At 48.2% G+C, this 27,738-nt stretch overlaps 1 protein-coding gene across 1 annotated transcript in view; it reads left to right on the top strand.

The window, feature by feature from the left end:
* The first annotated feature begins 157 nt into the window (after positions 1-157).
* DRGX (dorsal root ganglia homeobox) overlaps positions 158-27,738 on the top strand; it is a 40,475-nt gene continuing 12,894 nt past the window's right edge. The window contains exons 1-6 of the mRNA XM_083440601.1: positions 158-260; positions 848-905; positions 4,838-4,935; positions 5,263-5,364; positions 12,404-12,576; positions 14,576-14,688. Of these exons, the coding sequence (XP_083296727.1) occupies positions 872-905; positions 4,838-4,935; positions 5,263-5,364; positions 12,404-12,576; positions 14,576-14,688 (520 nt within the window). The 5' untranslated portion in view covers positions 158-260; positions 848-871. The remainder of the gene's footprint in view (positions 261-847; positions 906-4,837; positions 4,936-5,262; positions 5,365-12,403; positions 12,577-14,575; positions 14,689-27,738) is intronic.

Raw genomic sequence — 27,738 nt, 5'->3', positions numbered from 1 at the left:
CCAGTAGACCTATCCAAGTTACTCACTGTAGACAGCGCTGGCAATAATCAGATTAAGGCCAATTACGCGTGAGATTATAAAAGCAAGTGCTGAGAGGCTGAGCGGACGGCAGACAGTTCCGTCAAGACATCTGCCCATTGGCACGGCTCCGCCGAGGCCTTGTCGCTGCCTCGACGCCAGGAGAAGGACGAGCAGCCGCAGCTGGGGCGCGGGCGAGCGCTGCCTCCTCCAGCCGCCCCTCTGCCTCCACGCCGCCTTCGGTAGGGCTTTCACTTTCCTTGTTGTTCCTTGATGGGGCGGGTTTGCCTTGACTGGAGTCTTTTTGGGGGGCTTAGTGGGGGCTGAACAGCTCTTCCCGACTCGGGCAACGGGGGAAGTGGGGAGACCAGTATCGGGCTCATTGCCGCCGCCACTAAAGGGTCCCCCAGAATTGCTGCCTCGGCTTTCTAAGCTTCTCCCCCCCACCCCTCAAATTTTGCCCCTTCTTTCGAAAGACGAAGAGGTCGGCATGTGGGGCCGGCCGGAGGAGCTTCGCTCTGCTCCCCCGCTCCCTCTGGCACAGCGGACGCGACCTATCCTTTAGCCAAAGTTCCCCGGGAACTTTTACCTCTCAGGCTCGCCTAGCGTCGAAACGCCCGCGCCGTCGAAAGAGAGGGCCCACCTGAGCGCTGCGCCTCGGGGTCTCTTGCTCTGCTGCTTGGGGGTTCGTTGTTTTGATTCGCTTGGAGGTCAGGATGAAGAACCACCTCTCGTCCTTGCAGCTGGGGGGGGGGGGCGGGGGTCGCGGGAGAGAGATTTATTCCTCTGCCTATTACTGACCTCCTTCTCCCTGCGCTGTTTGTTCCAGAGTTCCCGCCCGCCTCTCGCCACCATGTTTTATTTCCACTGTCCCCCGCAGCTGGAGGGTGAGTGTTGTTGTCGAAGCTCAAACCGTAAGTAGGAGCGCAAACTTCGATCTCGACGGACCTTTCTTGCGAGGCTCCCAGCGTTTGGGCCTGGAGCGCAGAGGGAGGCAGCGGCTGGCCCCGACCGTTCCGTACAGAAAATCTCATTTTGCTTATTTTATTTCTGTTTCGCCTCTTCGGAAATTGTAGCCCACCGGCCCCCGCCCCGTCGGAGTACTGGGTTGGGAAGCGGCCTTAATTGCCTTCCTCTTGGAAGCGCCTTCGGCTGGGGCGCGCGTCTTTTTGCGCGCTCCGCGGCTACACTTTTGGCCACCTGCCTCCCCTCTGCGGCTGCAAGAGCCGCGGGCGATGGGGCCGCCCTGCCGGGGATCCTCTTTCCTCTCCCAGCAGCACAGATGTTCTTGTTCCGCCTTTAATCGGGAGGCTTTCTGGAGGTGGGGGGGGTGCCCCCCGTCTCTCGCCTGGGGGCAACATAAATCTTTCATACAGTTTTGGAAGCCGGCTTCTGCGGCGTCAGTCGGAAGCAGCCCCGAAGTGGCGGTGGAGAGCTTGGGGGGCCGTGGATAGAGCTGTGGGGCAGGCCCCAGTGGTCGCATTGGCTGTCGTGCGCCGCCTCCTTTAAAACTAGTCAGTAAGTTTTTGTCCGTTACAAAGTGAATAGGAGGAAGAGAAAAGGAAACAGGGTGAAATCTGATTTTAAGACGGGGCGACCGCAGCTAATACCCGCTGTTCAAGCTGTTCCTAAGCTTCGTTGTCAGGGAGGTAAGGCGGGTGGAGGGAAGAGATTTCTCTCCAGGGGTCGAAAACTTTCTCGAGGTTTCCTCTGAACCAAGCTGGGAATGCAGAGGGGCGCGGGAGTCTTGGAGACCCCTTCCGCCCGCTGAGTTTCCTTTCGTTATTCCCTTCTGTCTCTGTCCGGGAGTCGCGAGAATCTGGACTTTATCCGAAATCCTTCCGGGCCCGCAAATCCCTTTCCAAGGCCAAGCTGGATTTCGGACCTTCGCTTGATCTGAATCTAGCCCTCCAAATCCAATTGGCAAAGGGTCTGGCCAGCGCTGGTGCAAGCCGGGATCGGACTGGCTTGTGGGCCCCCAATTGAGCAGCAGATCCCGAGAATGGTTGCACTTTTACTTGGAAGTAAATCCCATTTGCCCTGCGGGCCTTTTCACGCTGAGTAAGTAGCCATTCACTTACCATTAGGCAGAATGAAGGCGGCTGCGGAAATGGCAGCAAATGATTCGTTCTTTGCTATTTCATTTCATGTGTATTTTTATTTCCATGGAAGAGTCAGGCGCTGGGGTGGGTGGGAACTTGCCTGCTTCGGGTGCCCAACTACCTTGACCAGCTTTGGATATTATGTACCTTGAAGGGGGGCACTTCCGGCTCCGCTTCAGGCACAAAGTATTCTGGGCGCGCCCTGTTCCTGCAAGAATTCGGAATTTCACCAACCCAGCACCAGGCTCAGCGTTGGGATCAAGCCAATTCCCTCGCCCTCCATGAACTCGGTGGCGCTTACTCCCAAGTAACACATTGAGATGGCGGTGAGGGTTAATCCATTATCGGCAATCCCAATTAACTGTCCTGAAAACAGGAAAGCGGGTGGCGGTGGATCTCCCTGGCTGACGCATCTTATGGCAAAGGAGGCAGCCCTGGAACCAGCCGAGGGGCGCAGCCCAGCCCAGCCCTGAGCTGCGCCACAGATGAAAATGGAGACAGGCACCTCATAGTAAATGGGTTGGGACTGGAGTTACACTCAGCGGTTGGTCTTGGGAAGAGCCAGTGTTTCTTCGGAATATTCTGCCACCGCTTTAGCCCGAGGCAACCTCCGGCCTCATCCCTGTCTGAGACAGAGAGGGGCGCGCGGCGGTGGCCTGGAGTTTGGGCAGGAGGCAGAAAACCAAAGGAACCTTGCCTTCGTCAAACCTCCTGATTTTGAAAGTCAAAAGCCGGCAGAATGGGCTCAAGAAGCCTGGCAAAAATCGTATGGAGAAATCGGGGGGAGGGGGTGTCCCACGCACAAGCAGTATCTTTAATAGTGCTAAAAATCTCCCCCTGATACGCCGAGACGACCCTCCTCCCTGCCCCGGAAAAAAGGAGCAAAAACGTCCATCTCCATCAATTCATTTCAGACAAAATCATACCCACATATAGGCACAAATAGTGGCTGGGCGGGGAATTATTATTATTATTATTATTATTATTATTATTATTATTATTATTATTACTATTATTATTATTGCCTTAGCTGAGATTCATGCAATATAGGGGGTTGGAGTAGATGGCTCGTGGGGTCCCTTCCAACTCTGATTCTATGACACATTCCCACCCCCCGCAGGGCAACTATTGACAGGTAGGTCACCTTCCCCAATTTGTATCCCAGTCTTCCCTAAACTGCTAGTAGTGGAATCGTGCATTCTTTTCTCGTTATCTTCTGACAAATAAGAAACTCACTCCAAATCATTTACGAGACTGAAAGGGGTACATTGAAAGCAACCCGTGAGGAAATTTTAAATTAAGCTTAACCCTTCCAGCAGCCCCTCTGGCAATCCGAGCCATTTCTGGGTGGGCCCAGAGGGGAGACGGCGCGCGCAAACTCGCTCGCAGTCGCGGTGCTTTTGCTGGGGAGGCGAAGCGCCTCCGAAAATCTATTTCAGGTTCGCTGCTGCGTAAGTGGTCTGTAAGCTCGCAGCCATTAGGAGGGCCGACAAAAGGCCCGCCGCACGTTTGAGGCTTTAAATCGATTTAGTCACAAATGAGGTAATGGGGCTCGGACCCAGTAATGGGATTTCAGTCCCAGGAATGTGTTTGGGGTGGAAGGGAAGAATGCTTTTTATGATCCTAAATAGTAGCCCTTGTTTGCCCGATGGCGCCGCGGCCCGGCTTGTTTTCTGACGGCAACTTTGGAAAGTCCTGCAACTTGGACGTAAAGTGTACGATAAAAAGACAGAAATAAAAGTCCGGATTAAGGGCCGGGCCGGGCCTCTCCTCCTCCGGTTTCCCGTAGCCACGTCGCTGCCCCCCGGCCGTCGGTGGCGAGGAAAGGAAGCTCTCGCAACCGTCGTTTATTTCGCCGCGATCGCCCCAAACCGGCCAGGTGGCAGCTTTGAAAACGTCCCGGGGGCAGAGCAGAGGCGCTGAACCCCGTTTTCCGAAGCCTCCCCAGCTTCTTTGCTCCCAAAATCGCCGCCCTCCGAAATGGAGAGGATCTTGCGCTTCTGTACCGCGCGCCTCTCTCGGGCTTGCGCCCAGTTTCACCCACTAGGCACCTAGGCCTTACAGTGGCGCCCTTTGGGGGGAAGCCAAGGAGGAGCCGGAGCGAGAGTCTGGGTCACCCCAAGGCGCAAAGTCCCCCTTGCCCACCCGCATAATGATTTGCAAATCGGGAGCGCCGCCCCGTCTGTTTTCCCCGCGGGAGAAAACCGCTTCGGAGTGGGGGAGGCCTTCGGTCCCTGGTTATGCAACCTGCAGCTTCCCCGCAGAAAGCGACTGGCCGGTGCAGCGTGTTGCTTGGTCCTCAACGGACAACGGCCCTGTCCCAAAAGCATTTTTATTTTTTGGGTGGGGGCGGGAAGGGCACCCCATCGGAAGCAGAAACTCCTTTCTCCACCCTCGGAGGTTTTGAAGCAGAGGTTGGATGGCCATTTGTTCTGGCTGCTTGAGCTGAAATTCGTGCCTTGCAAGGGGGTTGGACTAGATGACCCTCGGAACTCGCTTCGAACTCTGCCCGACGGGGCGGGGTGGTGGGTGCTGGAGAGCCCGGGGTTCCCTTCACCCAGGCCCCTGGGGTGGGGTGGGACGGGCATTTTTGGCTGGGCTCTCTTTGCTCCCCAAACTCCGCACAGCCTCAGCCGGGCGGCGGCGGCGTAGTGTGCTCTCCCTCCGTCCGCCCCTTCCAGCCTCCGACCCCCGCTTCTCCTCGCCCCGTCCCGCAGGTGCCACGCCCTTCGGCGGCCCGTCCGCGGCGGACTTCGACGACGGCTTCTTGCGGCGGAAGCAGCGGAGGAACCGGACCACCTTCACCCTCCAGCAGGTACCCGGCAGCTGCCGTCGAGTATTCCCGCCCTGGATGGTTGGAGTCGAGGCCCGCCGGGAAGCCCTGGCCGGTCCCTTTGGGGAAGGGTCTTTGAGGACGCCGCTGCCGCGCGAAGGACCGGCCCGCGCTGGGTTGGACGGGGCGGGCTGCAGGGAAGGCTGAGCCCTCCGCCGGCGTCGCGGCCAGGGGCTCTGCGGAGGCGGCAGGACGGAGCCCCCCGCTGGAGGAGGAGGAGGTGGTCTTGCTTGGCCATGGCCCTGGTTCTCCTCGCCCGCCCCGTCGCCTCCTGCCCTCGCCTGACGCGGCTTCTTGCTCCCCCGCCAGCTGGAAGCCCTGGAGGCCGTGTTCGCGCAGACCCACTACCCCGACGTCTTCACCCGGGAGGAGCTGGCCATGAAGATCAACCTCACGGAAGCCCGCGTGCAGGTAAGGAGCAGGCCTGGCGGGGAAGGAAGGGCAGCAGCAGGGCCGGATTTAGGTTAGATGAGGCCCATAGCTACTGAAGGTAATGGGGCCCTTTATAGGTCCAGCTGTCTTTTGTCAGCAACAAATTGTCGCTGTTTTGTGTGTGTTGAATATATGTTATATGGTAATTTATGGACCTAATGGGTATCTAAAGCCATTTGCACATGCAGAATGTTCGCACCCTGTATATAGAAATGAGCAAAGCAGTGATATTTTAGGGAGCAGGCGGGGCTCATAACTTACATCATATGAGCCTATACAACACAAAACACTTTTGCTGTATGTTGGTTTTATTTTATTTGTTTTTTATCTTATATTTTGGAAATGTACATCCAGTTTTATTTTCCTTTAAATTTTTGGGGGGCTCCCAAGAGAGTGGGGCCCTAAGCTTGTACGAAAATCCAGCACTGGGCAGCAGCAAAAGTTTTTTCCACCTGCATCCTCCTCTCCTTCTCCTCCTCCCACGGCTTTCCTCCTCCTCCTCTTCATCATCATCATCATCATTTATTTATTTACTTATATGCTGCCTCAGCCACTCTGGGAAGCTCTTAACAACAACAACAACAACATTAGTAAAAACATAATAGAGCATCAAACACTAAAAACTTCCCTGTACTTCAGTTTTCTTTTTAAAAATCACATAGCCATTTCCAGTGCTTTTTTCTAGGGAGGATTGGGACCTGCGCAGGGGTACGCATACCCCTAAACATTTTGTGAATCTAAGTTTGGCCTCATTGAGGGGCAGTATTTCAATATGAGTAGGAAAATGAGAGTACCCCTAAACATTTTTAAAATAATAATATAATCATAATAATTTATTACTTATACCCCACCCATCTGGCCAGGCCTCCCCAGCCACTCTGGGCAGCTCCCAACAGAATATTAAAAACATGATAAGACACCAAACATTAAAAACTTCACTAAACGGGACTGCCTTCAGATGTTTACTAAAAGTCAGGTAGTTGTTTATTTCCTTGACACCTGACCTGATGGAAGGGCGTTCCACAGGGCAGGCGCCACTACCGAGAAGGCCCTCTGCCTGGTTCCCTGCAACCTCGCTTTTCGCAGGAAGGGAACCACCAGAAGGCCCTTGGAGCTGGACCTCAGTGTCTGGCTTGGATGATGGGAGTGAAGATTCTTCTTCTTCTTCTTCTTCTTCTTCTTCTTCTTCTTCTTCTTCTTCTTCTTCTTCTTCATGTTTTTGACATCATCGCCCCCACCCAGGGCTGCGAGGAAAGGCCTATTTGCACATTTGGCCAAAGCAAGCAAATGAAGCCGATCTGTCATTTTCATGATGCACTTTAATAACATCAACATAATGTGGAATATTAGATTAGGTTGATTAATCGGTCATTCATAATTAACCAGTGATAATGTTCTACACTAATTTGTCCGTGTCTCTAAGGTACTAAATTACATCGATGCGCATCCATTTCCTTGCATTGGAGGAGGGGGGTGGGGGATGGAGGAGGAGGACGAGGAGGAGGAGGAGGAGGAAGAAGAGGCGGGTGGGGAAGAGGGTGGGGCGCGCAGGGCGGATGTGATTCTTTCCAGCTGGCTCTCTCCTCCTTTCCAAAGCTGCTGTCGGAGGAAATGGGCTTCCTCTGACCACAGGGCAAGCCTGTGGCAGGAGGCAAGCCCCTCTGATGTGATTAGGAGTCACTTCGCCGCCCCTGGGCTGCTCTGGAACAAAGGGCGTTCAGCAACTTGCGAACTGCCTGGCAGCCTTGTGGACCTTTCTTCCTCTTCTCTTCGTTTTTAGTGTCCTGTACAATGTGTGCAAACACACACTGTGGGAAGACTTTAAATGTTATTAATAGCCCAATGCAGTTTATATTAAACCATTTCTAACTGTATTTTGGAGCCTGCTGCTTCACGTTGCCGTACCCTCCCACATTTCTCCGATGAAAATAGGGATGTCCTATTCCATAATAATAATAATAATAATAATAATAATAATACTTCCTTCCCATCTGTCTGGGTTGCCCCAGCCACTCTGGGTGGCTTCCAACATATATAAAAACATAAGCATTAAACATTAAAAAAATGTCCTTATACAGGGCTGCCTTTAAGGTAAAGGGACCCCTGACCATTAAGTCCAGTCGTGGCCGACTCTGGGGTTGCGGCGCTCATCTTGCTTTATTGGCCGAGGGAGCCGGCGTACAGCTTCCGGGTCAAATGGCCAGCATGACTAAGCCACTTCTGGCGAACCAGAGCAGCGCACGGAAGCACCGTTTACCTTCCCGCTGGAGTGGTATCTATTTATCTACTTGCACTTTGACGTGCTTTCAAACTGCTAGGTTGGCAGGAGCAGGGACCGAGCAACGGGAGTTCACCCCATCGCGGGGATTTGAACCGCCGACCTTCTGATCGGCAAGTCCTAGGCTCTGTGGTTTAACCCACAGTGCCACCCGCGACCCACATGTCTTCTAAAGGTTGTATAGTTACTTATTTCCTTGGCTCGGGGGTTGTGTAACTCCATACCCTCCAATATTTCTCCGATGAAAATAGGGACGTCCTAAGGGGAAAGCGGCGCATTCTGGGATCAGATCAGAAATCAGGATGGCTTCTGTAAATCCGGGACTGTCCCTGGAAAATAGGGACACTTGGAGGGCCTGTGTTGCTTGCTGCGACATACCATTCCTCCCAGTTTCTGACAAAATAAATGTCAGGAAATAAGTTCCATTCATATCAACAGGCAGCCTCAATTCCTCCCCAGAAGCCCATCCTATTATGTATGTGGAGGCATTTTCTGTTATTATCAGCGTTGGGACTTCCTTCTTGCAAAAGGTTTTCTCATACCAAGGCGATAAACGAAGGTGCAATCCTGCACACGCACACACAAACTGTGCAAGTCCCATAGATTTGGCTTCTGGGATTCTCAGGCCGAGTCGTTGTCTTGCTTTGGGGAATGACGTCTGCCGGAAGCTGTCTTCTCAAAGATTGACGAAGGATACCTGGTGGCGGCTTTTATGGGGATAGCTTTTTGATGGAGATTCCACAGGCGCTGCCTTTCCCTGCTCCGAACATCCCCCTCCCTCCCTAGCCCTGGAGCTGGCAGAAAAGACGGGTTCTGCTCTGGCAACTTAGAAGCTTCAAAATTTCAGCACGTTAAAAAGCCGCCAGACTTCATTTTGATCTGCAAATCACATTTCAGCGCTCCAGAGAAGTAACTCGGACACATCCTGTTTTCTAGTGATGGAAGGTGCTTTGCGGTGGACGGAGGCTACCCAGAAAAAGGGGTGCAGCTGTATTTAAATAGAAGCTCCACCATCACTGCTTGTGAGAACACAGCATTCTAAGGGTTTGTGTGAACAGAGGCGCCAGCTTTATGCTGAATAGCTGCGCGCACACACACACACACACACACACACACACCACACACACAGAGAACTTGCTTTGCAATAGCCAGCCTTTCGCTCAGCTCAGACGGGTTATTTATGGGGTTTTTCCATCCTGCTGTTTCTGTCTTCTTTTTATGTAGGTGCTCGGGGTTAAGACTATGCAAAGATCTAATTGTAGGAAATATAATAGCATGCCTTTTCTTCCCCAGGGTCATGTTAGTATCTCTTAAAACCCAATGGCTAAGGAGAGATAATGGAATTCACTGCAGTAAATTGGGGATTGTAAACAAATTATTTCTTCTATAATCAGATTATGCAACCCTGATTATTAAATCTGAACATGAATCATTGGTCATGTGCAGGGAAATTAAACTGATTATTATTATTTGGACATTCAAATCTCCTTTTTGTGAGTACATTGGAGGTGATAGCTTGGGGTTTTCCCTCCCACCATTTTAGCAATTGGTGCCTAAAGACTGCACTGCAAATTGAGATAAATGGGACAATTATTGGGCATTCAGAAGTGGAAGATCATAACTTCTCCCTGAAAGGTGCAAGGGCGAGATAGGGGTGGTGACAATTAGAGTGTTTAGCCTTGTTGTGAGCCATTATGCAAGCAGACAATAGATGCTGGGTTTTGCTTTCATGCTGGGGACCTGCTGGGGAAACGGGAAGGGAACCATGTTTACATTTCTCCCCCTTGCTCATTCAAATATGATTAATGTGCTGGAAAGCCACGTCTTAATCGAAGATGATGTTGTCAAACAAAAACTAAATAGGGAAATAAACGACTTCATCAGGCCCTTTCTTCAGAAGCCGGCAAACTGTCATTGCAAAGTCATTAAAATATGATAATGAAAAATAGCTCAATTAAATGTTGTTATAGCTGTGACCTTCATTCAATTAAGACACAAGGAAGTGTCTGCAATTGGCTTTGCATTTAAGTCTCCTAAATTTAGAACGCAGATAAAATCATTATTCAGCCTTTGCTGATACACGCAATTAAAAGCAGGCTAAATAAAAATGGAATGATAACAATGCGCCGCACATTGTAATCATCTTTTAAATTGTGCATTTCCTTAGCCATAGCTTGGAAAGCCTGATTTTCTATACGCATAATAACATCCACAACCTGGTTAAGCCAGCCTATTTTCAGTTTAAAATAATGGGCAGCCCAGTTATATTCACATTTGCCTCTAGTCGGGCTAAATCCAAGTCCTGTGGCATAACCGGATTGTGGCTTCCCTTGTCACAGCCCAATTAAACTGAAGTACTTGGGTTTTGGCTACTTAATCCCACTGATAATTAGTGGGACTGAATATGCTTAATTCTGGATGCGTGAGGTTTTCAGAATCAACTACCCAAGGCCATTGTTGGTCTGCTTGGAAGCCATGGGGCAAAATTGACAATATGGAGATTGTTGCTAAAAGTGAGAAGAAACTTTCCATAAGCTGTAACAGCTAGTCTGAGGGCCAGGCTAGATAAGATGTTAATTGTGTGCATGCTATTAGCATAAACATATATATATATTTAAGTGAAATGGTACCCAGAGGGATGATGCAGCAGGTTTGGGACTGGTGTGTGTGTTTAATTTTTTTCTTTTAACTATTCTAACAAAAAGCTCTTCTCCGAATCTGCTGTTTGCATTTTAAGGGCAGCTCTTGTTGCACTGGCTTAATATGCAAAGACCAGCTTCAGAAAGGGTTTTTTTATTCTTGGAATCATGGCAGGGAGCAGCGGTGGGAGAGATAGTTCAACTTCCAAACACGATAAGTACCGTATTTTTGCCCTATAAGACGCACCAGACCACAAGACACACCTAGTTTTTGGAGTAGGAAAACAAGAAAAAAAAATATTCTGAATCTCAGAAGCCAGAACAGCAAGAGGGATCGCTACGCAGTGAAAGCAGCAATCCCTCTTGCTGTTCTGGCATCTGGGATAGCTGCGCAGCCTGCATTCGCTCCATAAGACGCACACACATTTCCCCTTACTTTTTAGGAGGGAAAAAGTGAGTCTTATAGAGCAAAAAATATGGTAGATCCTTGCTGTATCAGACTGAAGGCCTATCTGATCATGCCAAGGTTGCAGGTTTGATCCCCATACAAGACAGCTGCTTCTTCCTGCATTGCATTGGACCAGATAAACCTCAGGGTCCCTTCCAACTCTAGAATTCTATGATTCTATTTTGTCTGGCAGTGGCCAGCCAGATTTCCCTGGGGAGCTCCAAGCAGGGCATGAGCAAAGATCTTTATCCTACTGTTGTTAGGATCTCACCTTATACCAAGTCAAACCATTGGTTCACCTAGCTCTGAACTGTCTCTACTGACTGGCTCTGAGTGGCTCTCCAGGGCAGGGGGCAGCAAACTTTTTCAGCAGGGAGCCGGTCCACTGTCCCTCCGACCTTGTGGGGGGCTGGACTATATTTTTTTGGGGGGAAATTAATGAATTCCTATGCCCCACAAATAACCCAGTGGTGCATTTTAATCACCAGTGGTGTCTTCCCTGTTCTACTGGTACAGTCAAGGCCACCCTTGCCGTCACAAACTGATAAAGGAGAGGGCTCTGAGCACTTGTCTATACAGCCAGGTTTTTGTTTATACATTGACTCAGAGCTCAATTTAATGGATTTTAGCTAAGGAAAAATAGGGATTTTGGTGCCTATTTCAAACTGCCTGCACAGTCAGTTTTGGGTTTGGGAAACCCATTCCTTCAGTGGGAGATCAGCTTGGTGTCAGCGCACTGGGACAGCCATTCTCCAGCTAAATCTCAGCTAAAGCATCCATGACAGATGGCCATCCAACCTCTGCTTAAAAACCTCCAAGGAAGGAGAGTCCACAATCTCCTGAGGGCATCTGTTCCACTGTCAAACAGCTCTTCCCATCAGAAAATTCTTCCTGATGTTGAGTCGCAATCTCCTTTTGTGTAACATAAAGCCATTGGTTCGAATCCTACCTTCCAGAGCAGGAGAAAACAAGCTTGTTCCCTCTTCCACGTGATAGCGCTTGAGATATTTGAAGCTGGCTATCATATCTCGAATGCAAGTTAACCTCAAAGGTGCATTTAAAAGAAGAAGAAGAAGAAGAAGAAGAAGAAGAAGAAGAAGAAGAAGAAAGAAGACGACGACGAGTTTGGATTTGATATCCCACCTTTCACTCCCTTCAAGGAGTCTCAAAGCGGCTAACATTCTCCTTTCCCTTCCTCCCCCACAACAAACACTCTGTGAGGTGAATGAGGCTGAGAGACTCCAAAGAAGTGTGACTAGCCCAAGGTCACCCAGCAGCTGCATGTGGAGGAGCGGAGATGCGAACCCAGTTCACCAGATTACGAGTCTACCGCTCTTAACCACTACACCACACTGGCTTCTCACGTGTGGGGAAAACCCTTCCATTTGATAATTGTCCTTCCCATATTTCCCCCCTGTGTTTAAATCAGGTGCTTATGCCCTACAAAAATTATTTATTGTAGTGTTTAATTGAATAAGGGCCTCAGAGAGATGCAGATATTCCTGTTGTAGCTCCCTGATGCAGCCTGGTTTTAATAGGCAGAAGATGATGCTCTCTTACAGTCAAAGCAGAAGAGGAAAGGAAATTCACACAAATGACAATAGTTTGGTGCCCAAGCAAATCTGCCTATTGGTTCCTTTCTTCCCGATTCAGGTCTGGTTCCAGAACAGAAGGGCAAAATGGAGGAAAACAGAGAGAGGCGCTTCAGACCAAGAAGGACCTAAGGAGACGATGGCTGAGGTGACACCCCCAGGAAGGAACTTAAACTCTCCCTCTCCAGTTGACCAAACCAGGAATAAGAAGGAGAGCCTGGAGATTCAACAGAGGTAAGCTTGCCTCAATTTGATATGCATTTAGTCCTGGGTGGAAGTTCGAAAGCATTTTTTGATTCTCAATTTTCATTTGGGTGGGCGGAGGGGGGGGGGAGACTTACAGGCCACCGTCTCAATCCTAAACGTGGAGATACATCAAACACACCCTTTTTTTTGGTAATGTGGTTAGGTTAGGATCATAGCAGCCAATTCCTGGGGGCGAGGTCCAATCTCCCCAATAAAATATTTGAGGGCCTCTCCCAAGTTGATGGGCACTGCCATTCAAATGGTGTGCATGTGCCACAACATGTGATTATGTGTGTGAAGCGGCTTACCTCCCCCCCCCCCCCCAATATTCAAGTTGGCACCCTTGGTTGGCAACACGTTGAGCTTGACAGGATAGCGCAGAGGTGAGGTCTCAGCTGGCAATGAAGCCATACTGAAGAAATGGGTAGCCTTAGCGAGGATGGCAAGACACCACTTGAGAGCCAGTGTGGTGTAGTGGTTAAGAGCGGTAGATTCGTAATCTGGTGAACCGGGTTCGCGTCTCCGCTCCTCCACATGCAGCTGCTGGGGTGACCTTGGGCTGGTCAGACTTCGCTGAAGTCTCTCAGCCCCACAGAGTTTGTTGTGGGAGAGGAAGGGAAAGGAGAATGTTAGCCGCTTTGAGACTCCTTCGGGTAGTGATAAAGCAGGATATCAAATCCAAACCGCTGTCTGGGGGTGCTTCGAGGCTATTCCTGGGAGCACACAATGGCAGTAAAAGAAGGGGGGAAAGGGGTGTGTGCGGTAGCGACAGGTGGATGAAATAGCTGGTGAACTTGCACGGAGACAGAAACAGAGAGAAAGAAGCAGTGCTGTAACCAGGGGCAGAACCCAGGCAAAGGGCCTTGCATGCATAGGGGAAGATAGCAGAGATTTAGTGAAGAGTCAAGAATAACATATTTAATGCGGCTTTTGCTTTTGTTGGTTGAGCACACTTCACCCATTGTACGAATTGTGATCTTAATTGGCAGATACTGGTAGGTGTGCCTGTGCCCCCCCCCCATGACGCAGCGGCGGTAACCGTTGTACGCAGTGGGGCCCAGAGGCCATGTATGCAAGAAGTTGCAGTGATGCTGCAGAGTCCAACATAAGACCAGAGACTTGGCTCACGGCACCCATAGCTGATGATAATTGGGTTTTTAAAATTTTTTGGGCTAGACATGCTCATTTAACACACACAGAGTGAAAGATCTGTTACTCAGGTGGTCAAAGGACAGCTATTTTTAGTTGAATGTGCTGAGATGCAATCACACATTTTTATTTTTATTTTAGGTCAATTATTTTTATAGGATTAATACATACTTATATATCAGGCTTAAGGGACGCGGGTGGCGCTGTGGGTTAAACCACAGAGCATAGTACTTGCAAATCAGAAGGTTGGCGGTTCGAATCCCTGCGACGGGGTGAGCTCCTGTTGCTTGGTCGGTACCTATTTATCTACTTTCACTGGTGTGCTTTTGAACTGTCAGATTGGCAGGAGCAGGGACCAAGCAAGGGGAGCTCACCCCGTCACAGGGATTCAAACCACTGACCTTCTAGTCAGCATGTCCTAGGCTCGGTGGTTTAACCCACAGCACCACCCGCGTCCCATAATGCACTTACCAACTCGCAAAATAGTGACCACCTGGAGGCATCAACGGTATGTTTGGTAGCCAGCGCAGAGAGAGGCAAAATGACTGGGATGGTAGGTGCCCTTGAGAGAAAAGGGTCTTCTTGTAACACCAGGCATACCAGGATAGAGTGAGTACGAGTGAATTGATGGAATTGATGCTGCAGTTGTACGTATATGAGTTGCTTGGTCAAATTCCAGATTGAGTGTCACCGAACGCAATCGAATGTCCTGGTTAACATGGTGACAGGTCAGGCAGCTGGCTCTGGAGCTCCTCAGTTAACCCAATTTTAATTGAGTTTTAATGGGTTTCAACTTCTTTTAAAACCTTTCCCCCCCTTCTCCTCCCATTCCTTGCAGCCTCAGCAGAGCCGTCGGTCCCTCCGGGCCCTTTTTCCCCTCGTGTCTTCCAGGGACTCTCCTCAACACGGCCACCTACGCCCAGGCTTTGTCGCAAGTTGCGTCCCTCAAAGGTAATGGTCTCTTTTTTGAAATCCCAGATTCCGCGGCGGAAAGGTGTGCTTTGTGTTTGAGATGGCGATGATAATAACAACCCAGTTGTGGCTCAATCGCAGTTTGCTGATTCGGCTGGGGATTTTGGGCGCAACGGTTGCAGAATTGGCACTTTTGGACGTCGCCTTTTTTTTGCTTTTCTGTTCTGACTTTATGGGCAAACGCTCTGATTAATTAGATTTGGGTTGCACTCCTGTATACGCTTATCCAGGAAGAAACTTCACTGGAAACAATGGGGCTTACTTCTGAGTAAACATGCAAAGGTTCGTGTCACATTACATGCAGTTAACCAGATGTCTAAATGTGATTGGGCTGGGTTTTTTTTTGCAGTAGCCTGGTCTGCAAAGCCAACCGATAAGCCCATGAAGGTTCTCCAGTAAGGTGGATGTACGTATTGCTTTTTGCCTCATGAGTGAATCTGACGGAAAAGCTTCTTCTTCCTAGATGTATCTTAAAGAAAATGGGAAATGACCGTTTTTGGCTGCTGCTCTCTGACATGTGCTGCTGAGTCAAACTGTGACTTGTTTCCCATTAGGCTCTGTGGTTTCATTCACCACCATTCATATTTTGCAGAATAAGTGACAGAACAGGCAATGGGATATCCCAGGATACCCAGTGCTGAACTCAGGCAGGGGTGGCCTATCTTCGAGGCGAGGGGAAGCTGTTTGCCTCTGGAGGCACACCTGCCCCTCCTCCCCACCCCTGGTTTTGTGCTGCTGCCGGTCCTCCCAGGGCTCCACTGACACAGTGCTCTTGCCGCTGTAGCCATGTTGTACTGGTAAGCACTGGTGCATCTTCAGTGGCAGTGGCAGGGCAGCTGCAACATTGGGCCCTGGGCCCGGATCTGTGTTGGGTGGCGCTGGGGCATTTTGCCTGCAGCTGCAGAAAGTCTTGGGCCAGTCCTGAACTCAGATTTGAACCCTGGTTCGTTCACAAAGCTGCAGTAGTTCATCCGTAAAAAGCCAGTTGTTGGCAGAGAGGAGCCTTGGTTCACTTGCTTGTGCGAACCGGATTGTTTTCATGAATTAAAAAAGGCAGCTCTTTGATCATCTTGTGGCACATGGTTGGGAGGGTATCAAAGGTCACCTTGTCCAACCCTCTGCGTGGAATCCAGACCTACGGTATTCTCTGACCATTTCTTTGAAGACCCGTCCCAGATAATGGGTTATATTGTCAGAGGCAATGTTAGGGTTGTGCAACCTGTTTGGCTGCACTGGGTGCAGGGGGTGTCTGCTGAAATTTGGTAGCCCAAAGCCCATAGCTGTCAACTTACAGATTTGAAAATAAGGGACCAGCAGCCTCAGAAATAAGGGATCAGCAGCCAAAATAAGGGATTTTCAGAGCACAGGGATGTACGACTTCTGAGCCCCTCTGAGCCAAAGGCAGAAAGCCCAGCCAGCAGCCAAACGAAGCCTCAAGCGGTGTTTCCCCAGCGCAGCAACCCGGCAAAGGGGATGCAGCAAGGGAAACCACCGTCACCTCTCTGCTGGGAAGCGCTGAGCAAAGGCGAGTCCCCAGGCAATGCGACCGATTTGATCAGCACAAGGCATGCAAGCTCCACCCCCCAGTCGTTCTTAGACTCCTTATTAGGTGAGCAACACAGCCAAGCAACACAGTTGGAGCCTCCCTGGCCGGCAGGGAGGGACGGAGGGAGGGAGAGGAGCTGCTTCCTTTGAAACCCGGGAAATTTAAGGAACATCATCAATAAGGGACAGCAGCGGGACATTGCGCTGGGATAAGGGACTTTCCCGCCAAATAAGGGACGGTTGACAGTTATGCCAAAGCCTGCCACTGCTATTGTTGAGTCACTCTTACCGTCAAAAGGTCACTACGAATGTTCAACCAAAACCTACACTCCTGTAATGTTAGCCCATCTGATCTGCTCTCTTGAGATAGCAGAAAACAAGTCTTTGCTCTTTTCTTTGTGACAGACCTTCAGGTATTTGAAGATCGCTACCATGTCTCCCTTCAGTCTTCTCTTCTCTTGGCTAAATACACTCAAGTTTCTTCAACCTTTCTTCATAGGACTTGTTTCCAAACTCCTGACCATCTTCGTTGGTCTCCTCTCAACCCATTCCAATTTGTCTGCATCCTTCTTGAAGTCTGGTGCCCAGAATCGAACACAGTATTCCAGTGAAGCCTGACTAGTGCAGAATAAAATGGAACAATCACTTTCTGAGACTTGGAAGCTACACTTCCAGTAAGGCAGTCTAAAATGGCATTAGCCCTTTTTTACAGGAACATCACACTGCTGACTCATGTTCAGCTTGTGACTTTGAGGCTGAGGTTGCCCATCCCATAGCTGTGTATTTTATCGGTAGATAGCCCAAACACAGAGCTCTCCATCTGCCTCTGTTTAATTTCATTGCTAGTTATGTGGGAATGTTCAGGGATGCAGGAGAGGATATATTGACTGATTATATCCTTATCCAACTTGTGTTAACAAGTTCCCAAAATATCAGCAGAGTAAAACATTCCCTTTATCTTAAGTCTGCAATGGTAGCGTGTGCTCAGGTTCGCTAGAACCTCTATAATAATCACTCTGGTAATTTCCCCTTTATTCCCTCTTAAAATACAAGACACGACACACTCCTTTACAAAAGTATAAAAAGAGTTTACTCACATTCTGTTCACATCAGATCCCAGAAGGCAGACAGCTTAATAAAGTAATATACATTTGGATTCTATCTTATAAGAAGATAGTCCCTTTGTCCTCTCTTGGCTGGGAGCCAAGAGGGCATCTTTAGCTTAGTGGATGTTGCTTCTTCGAAGGAAGAGAAGAGAAGAGAGAGATGGCTGCCCCTGCCCTGTGCTTTTGTCGTTACCTGCACAGGTGAGGCCACACCCACCTCTAGTCACATGCGGAGGAAGTCTGTCCCAGGAAGTTTACCTGCTGGCTGGACAAACATCCCTCCCCATGTCTAAACATGTACACTCTAGGAATGTTGTAATTGACTGCTCCTGTGTTTTACATCCCACAAGTTTGGGGCCAGTTTCCCATTCTATCAAGGCTTGGTTGAACTTCATTCCTGCCCACTGAGGTGTGAGTAGCTTAAAGCTCTCTTGACCAGGTTCGCCATGCTTCGGCCAAACACAGTTCTCGTGATGTGCAATACATCTGCTGCCAGCATTCCTTTATGGAGGAAGAACTTTGCAGATTAAAAGTGTGAGTCATTTGAAGTTGGTTTATTTATTTTTTAACCTGGAAATAGCAACTGCAGAAAGACTTGATTAGTATTGGGACCACAGCACGTAGGGAGGGTTGTGGATAATGCCTTCCTTTTCTGCTGTTGTGCCAATGAAGATGGTTCCTTGCAGACCCCATAGTGTAATTATGCACCTTTTATCTGCTTTGATTCTTCCAACGTTCAGCTTCATTAGTTGTCCATGCATTCTAGTGGGGGGGGATATCAAATTTTTCAGCATCATGCATTATCATCTCTACATGCCCCCCCATCAATACCTTTTCTCTAAACTAAAATACCCCAATGCTTTAACATTTTTCCCATAGGTGAGCTGCTCCTTCCGTGGCCCTATTGCTTCCTTCTATGATTGCTAATCTGAGTAGGCCAGTCAGGCAAGAGGTTCTCCTGTAGACTGCCACCATATTTGCCCCAAGTTACCACTAACCCTGGCATACCACCCAATGTTGCTCTGATGAAAATAGGGATGTCCTATTCAATGACGAATGGGACGCGGGTGGCGCTGTGGTCTAAACCACAGAGCCTAGGGCTTGCTGATCAGAAGGTCGGTGGTTCGAATCCCCGTGACAGGGTGTGCTTCCGTTGTTTGGTCCCTGCTCCTGCCTATCTAGCAGTTCGAAAGCACATCGAAGTGCAAGTAGATAAATAGGTACCGCTCTGGCGGGAAGGTAAACAGCATTTCCGTGCACTGCTCTGGTTCGCCAGAAGCAGCTTAGTCATGCTGGCCACATGATCCGGAAGCTGTCTGCGGACAAACACTGGCTCCCTCGGCCTGTAGAGCGAGATGAGCGCCACAACCCCAGAGTCGTCTGCGACTGGACCTAATGGTCAGGGGTACCTTATTCAATGATGACAATGATGACAATGATGATGATTTTATATTCATACCCCACCCATCTGACTGGGTTGCCCCAGCCACTCTGTGTGGCTTCCAACATATATAGAAATGTAATAAAACATTAAACATTTTTTTAAAGCTTCCTTATGCAGGGCTGCTTTCCGATGTCGTCTGAAGGTTGTATAGTTACTTATCTCCTTGGTTCAGGGGTCAAATAACTCCATACCCTCCAACATTTCTCCAATGAAAATAAGGACATCCTATTATACCTAATGACATCCTAAGGAAAAGCGGGATATTCTGGGATCAAATCAGAAAGCGCGATGGTTTCTGTAAATCCGGGACTGTTCCTGGAAAATAGGGACACTTGGAGGTGGGGCCGCTCATCCAGGGTTTGTGCGTTTGTGATTTTTGTAAGAGGATCTTGCCTTCCTCCCTGGAAATCTATAACATCAGCACCTTCATGATGTTGCATTGTGGAGCCTTCGACTGAACACCGAGCTACAAAAGGAAAATCCCTCGCTGCGCGTGATTTATTTATGCTCTGTGCAATAATATGGAGTTACCAGGAGAAATCAACAAGCTTAAAAGCAAGGACCCCCAGAGCAGTTCCTTAATGGACAAAGGCAACAGTGCAATTCATTAATGGAGAGATTATTAATGGAGGTAAACAAGAATCTCTGGTTTTCGGCGGAAATTCTCTAATCATTGTGGGAGAGCCTCCCTTCCGCTCCTACAGAACTTCCCCGGATCCTCTGTTGCCCAGTGCAGGTTGGAAGGAGAGGAATGATTACGTTTGTCATGGGATGACTTGCATAGTGCCTCGCCGCTTGCGATATTGCTTGCTCCGTTGGCGTAGCAGCCTGTGTGCAGCCATTGATGGGAAAGAAGCTTCTGCATTATACATCAAAGCACCGGGCAGGATCGATCAGGATCATTCAGGGTTAGTGCGCTGCTGTGGTTGCAAAAGGTTTTGTGAAGGCTTAATTGTGGTGCCTGCGAGGAAAGGGCTTGTTAATTGTCCTGGATGAGTGGAATTTGTCAATGCTTGGGACCCCACTGTTGTAGTGAGAAGCAGGAAGACAAGGACTTACCCAGAATGAATGCTGCTCTTTGCAAACCTTTTAGATCACATTATTATTATTATTATTATTATTATTATTATTATTTTATTATTATTGTTTATTAAATTTGTATACAGCCCTTCATCTGTAAATCGCAGGGTGCTTCACAACATAAATTCGTGGCCAGGAAAGAATTCTGTATAATATTATGTATTTGCAATTTGTAGAGCAGCCAGCAATGGTTAATAATAATAATAAATTTAATAATTTTATTGTTTCTACCCCACCCATCTGGCTGGGTTTCCCCAGCCACTCTGGGAGGCTTCCAACACGTATAAAAACATCAAACTTTAAAGACTTCTCCCCCCCCCCCAAGACATTTTATTGGTTTTACAGATAGAGTACAAATAAACACAAATCAATAAAATCACACTGTATGTGGAGATTCTCTGAATCTTGAGACTTCCCCCCATCCCATCCATGGAATATTATTTTAAACACCTACAACTGCATATTAGTTCATACTCCATTCTTTAAAATATCGAACCGTATTGTCCATAATGTTTTTTTCACAACAAAATCCTGCTCTTGTTTCCATCTGCTTACAGTGGTCTCCTAGATATTTTTTTCCCTCATTCTTTTATGAAGTTTCTGAGTTTCCCAGTCAGCTTTGCCATCTCAGCGTGGTCCATCAACTTCGTTTGCCATTCTTCTCTGGAAAGGACTTACTCATCTTTCCAACTCTGGGCCAATAACATTTGCGTGACTCTTGTTCATAGACTCATAGAATAGAATCATAGAATCATAGAGTTGGAAGAGACCACAAGGGCCATCGAGTCCAACCCCCTGCCAAGCAGGAGACACCATCAGAGCACTCCTGACATATGGTTGTCAAGCCTCTGCTTAAAGACCTCCAAAGAAGGAGACTCCACCACACTCCTTGGCAGCAAATTCCACTGTCGAACAGCTCTTACTGTCAGGAAGTTCTTCCTAATGTTTAGGTGGAATCTTCTTTCTTGTAGTTTGCATCCATTGCTCCGTGTCCGCTTCTCTGGAGCAGCAGAAAACAACCTTTCTCCCTTCTCTATGTGACATCCTTTTATATATTTGAACATGGCTATCATATCACCCCTTAACCTCCTCTTCTCTAGGCTAAACATGCCCAGCTCCCTTAGCCGTTCCATACATCAAAAATCTTTTCTGCTCCTTTGGGATGTCGGTACTTGTTATTCCTAATAAAAAAGCTTCTGGTTTCTTAACTGAAGTTATTTTAAACATTTTTTTCCATTTCATTATATATCATCTCCCAGAAAGCTTTTAGTACCTTACAAGTCCACCACATATGATAAAAGGTACCTTCTTTTTCTTTATAGTTCCAGCAGATATTTGAACTAACATAAAAAACTTCTTGATACAGGACTGCCTTCAGATGTCTTATCAAATTGTGTAGTTCTTTTTCTCCTGAGCGAGTTCCAGTGGGTTCTGCCTTGTCCCAACCTTACATGAAACTACAGAGTCATGCTGGTCTGAGGTTTGAGCAGAGGTGTCACTGGTAGGCTGATAATACACAGCTTTGTCTCTCATTTCCGTCAGATCCTAGGGACACAGCAGGAATTGCAAACAAGAGCTTGTCAGGCTGAGAAGACTGGATGGGAAGAAACAAAACTGAATTTTAATGCAGAGAAGATGAATGTCGGTTGCCCATGGGCTGTCCAAGCCAGTATCATGGTTGCTACAATAATAATAATAATAATAATAATAATAATAATAATAGTAGTAGTAGTAATAAAATAATTTATTATTTATACCCCGCCCATCTGGCTGGGCTTCCCCAGCCACTCTGGGCGGCTTTCCAAAAAATATTAAAATACTATAATACACCAAACATTAAAAGCTTCCCTAAACAGATGTCTTCTAATGCCTTCAGATGTCTTCTAAAAGTCTGGTAGTTGTTGTTCTCCTTGACATCTGGGGGGAGGGCATTCCACAGGGAAGGCGCCACTACTGAGAAGGCCCTCTGCCTGGTTCCCTGTAACTTGGCTTCTCGCAGTGAGGGAACCGCCAGAAGGCCCTCGGTGCTGGACCTCAGTGTCCGGTCTGAACAATGGGCGTGGAGACGCTCCTTCAGGTATACTGGACCGAGGCCATTTAGGGCTTTAAAGGTCAATACTAACACTTTGAATTGTGCTCAGAAATGTACTGGGAGCCAATGTAGGTCTTTCAAGACCGGCGTTACGTGGTCTCTGTGGCCGCTCCCAGTCATCAGTCTAGCTGCCGTGTTCTGGATTAGTTGTAGTTTCCGGGTCACCTTCACTTAGAGCACATTGCAGTAGTCCAAGCGGGAGATAACCAGAGCATGCACCACTCTGGTGAGACAGTCCACAGGCAGATAGGGTCTCAGCCTGCGTACCAGATGGAGCTGGTAAACAGCTGCCCTGGACACAGAGCCCTGTTCTGAATGGGGTTTCAGTCCTCCTGAAGGAGCAGTTCCTCATTTTTTGGGATGCTCTTGGATTTGGTGCTGGTTTTTTTGAGATTCATAGGTGGCATCGGTGACTAGGAGTGACTTTTGCCAGCTTGTGCAGATATGGCAGCTGCAAACTTTGTGGATGGCTGTGGCTCACTATGGTCGTTTATGACCTAGTGCAGGGTTTGGCAAAAAATTTTAGCCGCAGGCTAGTCCACTGTCCCTCAGACCTTGTGGTGGGCCGGAGAAGGGGCACCAGGGTGGTGGCGGAGAGAAGCTGAGCAGCGCGAAAGGGCTGGCTCCGGAGAGGGGCTGCTTAAAATGGGGCTCAGCCAGCTCATCCCAGCCCCCTTCCTCCTCTAGGCAGGGCGGGGAGAAGCCAGGAGGAGGGAGGGAGGAGGCGCCGCTGCCGTGTGTTTGAGGGAGAGGGGGGAAAATGGAATGGCACGGGGGGGGGGTGCAATGGCACAGCCCGAATGAACAGAATCCCCACGCCCATCCACGGACAGTCCGCGGGCCAGATCCTGAAGGCAATTGGGCCTGATCCGGCCCATGGACCTTAGTTTGCTGACCCCTGACCTAGTGTCTTCCATGGTTGGGGAAATTCAGTTTGTGCAAAATGCAGCCGCCAGAATAGTGGCTGGAGTCAGCTGATCAGAGCATATTACTCTGATCTTGTATGATCCACGCTGGTTGCCTGTTGGTTTCCAGGCTTATTTTTAAAGTGCTGGATTTGATCCTTAAAGCCCTAAATAGCTTGGTACCTGGGTATCTATACGGTTCATTCTACTTTTGAAGCTTTGCACCAGTTTCTGGCTGCTGAGTGACCCACAGCGGGCATCCACTAGGGACAGGACCTTTTCAGCTGTGGCACCAGCTTGGTGGAATCCTGTCCCTGGAGAGGCATGATAGGCTCCACCCAGGGTGCCATGCGAATATAGGTTTCAGGAAGTCTTCTTTGACCATTCTTGAGCTTGACTTCTGAGTATGGTGCTATTTCCTTTCTCTCATATACATTTGTGTGTGTGCATGTCCCTGTAATGCAAATTCCAGGGGATTGGATTGAGGGAGGGAGAGGAGGTGGAGGAGAAGTCAGAACAAAATGGAAAATTCTTTAATAAAAACATTAAACAAAAAGGGATCAGGGCTGGTCTCAACAGCCATGGGCAGGGCAGAGAGAAAAGAGGAGAGTTAAATGTTTGTGGGGCTGTTGCGGTGTGGGTTGTCTATAAAGATGGGGGGGGGGGGGAATTAAGAGCTGGAGATCTTTACTGCCATTTTGAAATAAAAGCTCTTAACATTACCCTTTCTTCTCACCCACGTAAATTCCTTTGCCCCATTCATCTGATGAATGCAAGGCAGGAGCAGTTAAAGTGAGGACTGAGCAATCTTCATGTTTGTGAAGGATTTAATGCTTGATGCTGTTCTGTTAGCCCCCCCCCCCAATTGTGTGTACATCATCATCATCATCATAATCATATAAATAAATTTATTATTTATACCCCGCCCATCTGGCTGGGTTGCCCCAGCCACTCTGGGCGGCTCCCAACAGATTATTTAAAACACAATAAAACATCAAACATTAAAAACTTCCCCAAACAGGGCTGCCTTCAGATGTCTTCTGAAAGTCAGGTAGATGTTCATTTTCTTGACATCTGGTGGGAGGGTGTTCCACAGGGTGGGCGCCACCACCAAGAAGGCCCTCTGCCTGGTTCCCTGTAAGCTCACTTCTTGCAGTGAGGGAACCACCAGAAGGCCATCGGCGCTGGATCTCAGTGTCCGGGCTGAACAATGCGGGTGGAGACACTCCTTCAGATATACAGTGGCACCTCGGGTTACATACGCTTCAGGTTACACACTCCAATAACCCAGAAATAGTGCTTCAGGTTAAGAACTTTGCTTCAGGATAAGAAGCTGCAGCGCAATGGCAGCAGGAGGCCCCATTAGCTAAAGTGGTGCTTCAGGTTAAGAACAGTTTCAGGTTAAGAACAGACCTCCAGAACGAATTAAGTTCTTAACCCCAGGTACCACTGTACTGGACTGAGGCCGTTTGGGGCTTTAAAGGTCAGCACCAACACTTTGAATTGTGCTCAGAAATGTACTGGAAGCCAATTCAGGTCTTTCAGGACTGGTGTTCAGTGGTCTTGGGAGTCATTCCCAGTCACCAGTCTAGCTGCCGCATTCTGGATTAGTTGTAGTTTCCGGGTCACGTTCAAAGGTAGCCCCACGTAGAGCGCATTGCAGTAGTCCAGACTGGCTTCCAGTTCAGGTTTATAGGGCTTTTATACATTCAGTCTCTCTCTCTCTCTCCCTTCCCCTTTTCCTGTACCACTGTTGCTGCTCAGGATATGTTTGTCTTGGAAAACTGTGCATTTGTAATGCTTTGTGACAGCACAGCACACTCGGACTTAACAGCTCGTCCCTAGTAAGCCCTGCATCACACCTCCACCAGTGTTGTGTGTTTATTACATGCCAGACTTCACAGGCGATTCTCTTATTTGAGATGTTTAGGAGCATTTCTGGTGGAGCAAGGCAAGCTGGAGTGATCTGCGTTTACATAGATCACATAGTATCTGAAAGTTTTATTTGTTCTGCAAGTAAGCCTGTGACATGGAAGTATCTTCTGTGCCCTGTTTTCGTATGCTATTTAATATATAGGTGAAATACAGCTGAATTACCCTGAATGTCCTTTTTGAGGGATAAATTATTTTTTAAAAAATAATAGTGTTTTTAAAGTTTTATTTATACTTTTCAGATTAATACATTTCATCGAATTCAAAATCATCTTAACATTTCCAAACTTGACTTCCATCCTTCTCCTTCCACGATTCCTTAGATTTATTTTTCATATCTTCTGCGTATCCAAATCAACTTAATTTGCTCATTAAATAATAGTGTTTGTTTAAGAGGGCAGCCTTTAATATACTATTCTGTGCTTGCCTTACCCTGGTGCCCCATTCCTTCTAATAACTGAGCGCAATTGGGTAAGTTGTGAGTAGAAAATCTTGTTTTATTTGCCTTGGTCCCCCCCACCCCAGCCCGCAAAGGATATGTACACATGTAGGGTTTAAAACAAACAGGGCTCATTTTTTGCAATGCACTTTTTTTTTGCATAGTGATATATGATTCTACATGTTGTTGTTTAATTGTTTAGTTGTGTCCGACTTTTAGTGACCCCCTGGACCAGAGCACGCCAGGCACTCCTGTCTTCCACTGCCTCCCGCAGTTTGGTCAAACTCATGTTTGTAGCTTCGAGAACACTGTCCCACCATCTCGTCCTCTGTCGTCCCCTTCTCCTTGTGCCCTCCATCTTTCCCAGCATCAGGGTCTTTTCCAGGGAGTCTTCTCTTCTCCTGAGGTGGCTAAAGTATTGGAGCCTCAGCTTCAGGATCTGTCCTTCCAGTGAGCACTCAGGGCTGATTTCCTACAGAACGGATAGGTTTGATCTTCTTGCAGTCCATGGGACTCTCAAGAGTCTCCTCCAGCACCATAATTCAAAAGCATCAATTCTTCGGCGATCAGCCTTCTTTATGGTCCAGCTTTCACTTCTATACATCACTACTGGGAAAACCATAGCTTTAACTATACAGACCTTTGTTGGCAAGGTGATGTCTCTGCTTTTTAAGATGCTGTCTAGGCTTTGTGCAATAACGTTGCCTAACGCTGGAGTTGCTGTCTGTGATGTTGGCACTCGCATACATACATACATACATAAATACAGGTGAGCCTGTTTTCAAAGTAGTGCGCATCACTGCTTTTTTTACTTCTTTTGGTTTTAGTCTGTCCATATCCCCTCGGTACCGGTGGTAACCTCGCTGGGATTACCTCACTGCAAACACACATGCTTCCTTCCTCATATTTTAAAAAGGAAGTTGCACGTTTTTCAATATACCTGAAGTATTTTAGGAGATGGGGAGTGCCACAGCCCTGTAACATCACTAGTTCTGCCCAATAGGAAACGCTCTTTGTGTACACATGGTGGCAGCAAGTGTTCAAGAAGTGTATTTTCAGCACGAAATGGGTTTAAACCTTTCCTGCAGAAAGCGCTTTAGATTAGCCAGGCCCAGGGGGATGACATTGTGTGTGCAACACTCCCCCCAGATGCCCCGCATTAAACTGGAGCAGTGAACCAACAGCCACAACTGAGAATTATTTCTCAGTAGTTTGTGCACTGATCCCAGGCTCTGGACTCATACAATCTACATATTATTAGAATCATAGTGTCGAAGAGTTGGAAAGGACCACGGTGTTCATCTAGTCCACTGTTTCCAAAACTTGGGTCTCCGGCTGTTTTTGAACTACAACTCCCATCATCCCTAACCACTGGTCCTGCAAGCTAGGGATGATGGGAGTTGTAGTCCAAAAACAGCTGGAGACCCAAGATTGGGAAACCCAGAATTCTGGTCTAATCACAAGCAATGCAGGAATCTTTTGGTCTATATGGGGCTTGCACCCTGTGATTAAGTCTCATTCTCTAACAACTGGGCTATATATAAAATAGATGAATAAACAGGGAAGTGGCCCAGAATCCTTTGGAACTGAGGCATACAAAGAGGTTAAATTTCCCCCAAGAAATGAAAACATCTGTATTGTTTTTATTGGGCAGAAAGGAGTTGCCTTATTGGTCGAGATTTATTTTAATTTAATGGGGTGGCATGGAGAGTGAGGAGGAGGGGTGTGGTCTGAGGGGAAAGGGGGCCCACTTTGCCCAAGAGCCCCCAGAAACTGCTGTGCCCCACCTCCAACACCTGCCGCCTGAGGTACCTGCCTCACTCAGGGATTTAGTAGGAGTGCCTTTTGCAAAATAAATAAATCATCCTTGAAAGGATGGTGGGAGATGAGAAGGATTCGTGCTGTGAACCCGGTTCAAGCTGTGGCACCAAGAATTAAGAGGATGGCACATTTGCTGGGCTGGGAAAAGGGTCCTTACCTCAGAAAACTGGTGTCTAGATGGCGTTGGGCTAGAGGTGGACCAGGTATCTGGTTCAGGTGAGCTTTCAGAAAGGAAGAAAAGGAAAGGAAGAAAAAAAGTCAACAGAAACCCCTCAGATTCTCAAAACAGAAAGATCAAAAAAGGAATGAGCTCTGCTTCTGGGGCAAAGCAGGTCTATCTGTGTGTCATTTGCCTGAGTGACACCTATGTAGGGATGAGAATAGATGCTAGGGGAATATTTATTAGATATTATCCTTTGTGGCCCTTTGCAGCTTGAAAGGGAAGCTTGGAGAGGCTAGTTTTAGCCTTTTGGTTTAAATAATCCAGGACGCTTTAAAGCAGACGGGATTCTCCTGGTATTTCTCCCTCCCCCCCCCCCCCTTAATACAATAATCACACAATCTTGTAAAAGGTCAAAAATGAACATTTTCTCTCTCAGAATACTCGTTGCAGAGTAACAGATGCAGCAGCTTTGCTTGGGAAGGCTTAACATGGTCATTCAGTT

This window comes from Podarcis tiliguerta (genome assembly GCF_965153285.1).
Source record: "Podarcis tiliguerta genome assembly, chromosome: 5".
NCBI classification, from domain to species: Eukaryota; Metazoa; Chordata; class Lepidosauria; order Squamata; family Lacertidae; genus Podarcis; species Podarcis tiliguerta.
This window is presented reverse-complemented; position numbering and strand designations above follow the sequence as displayed.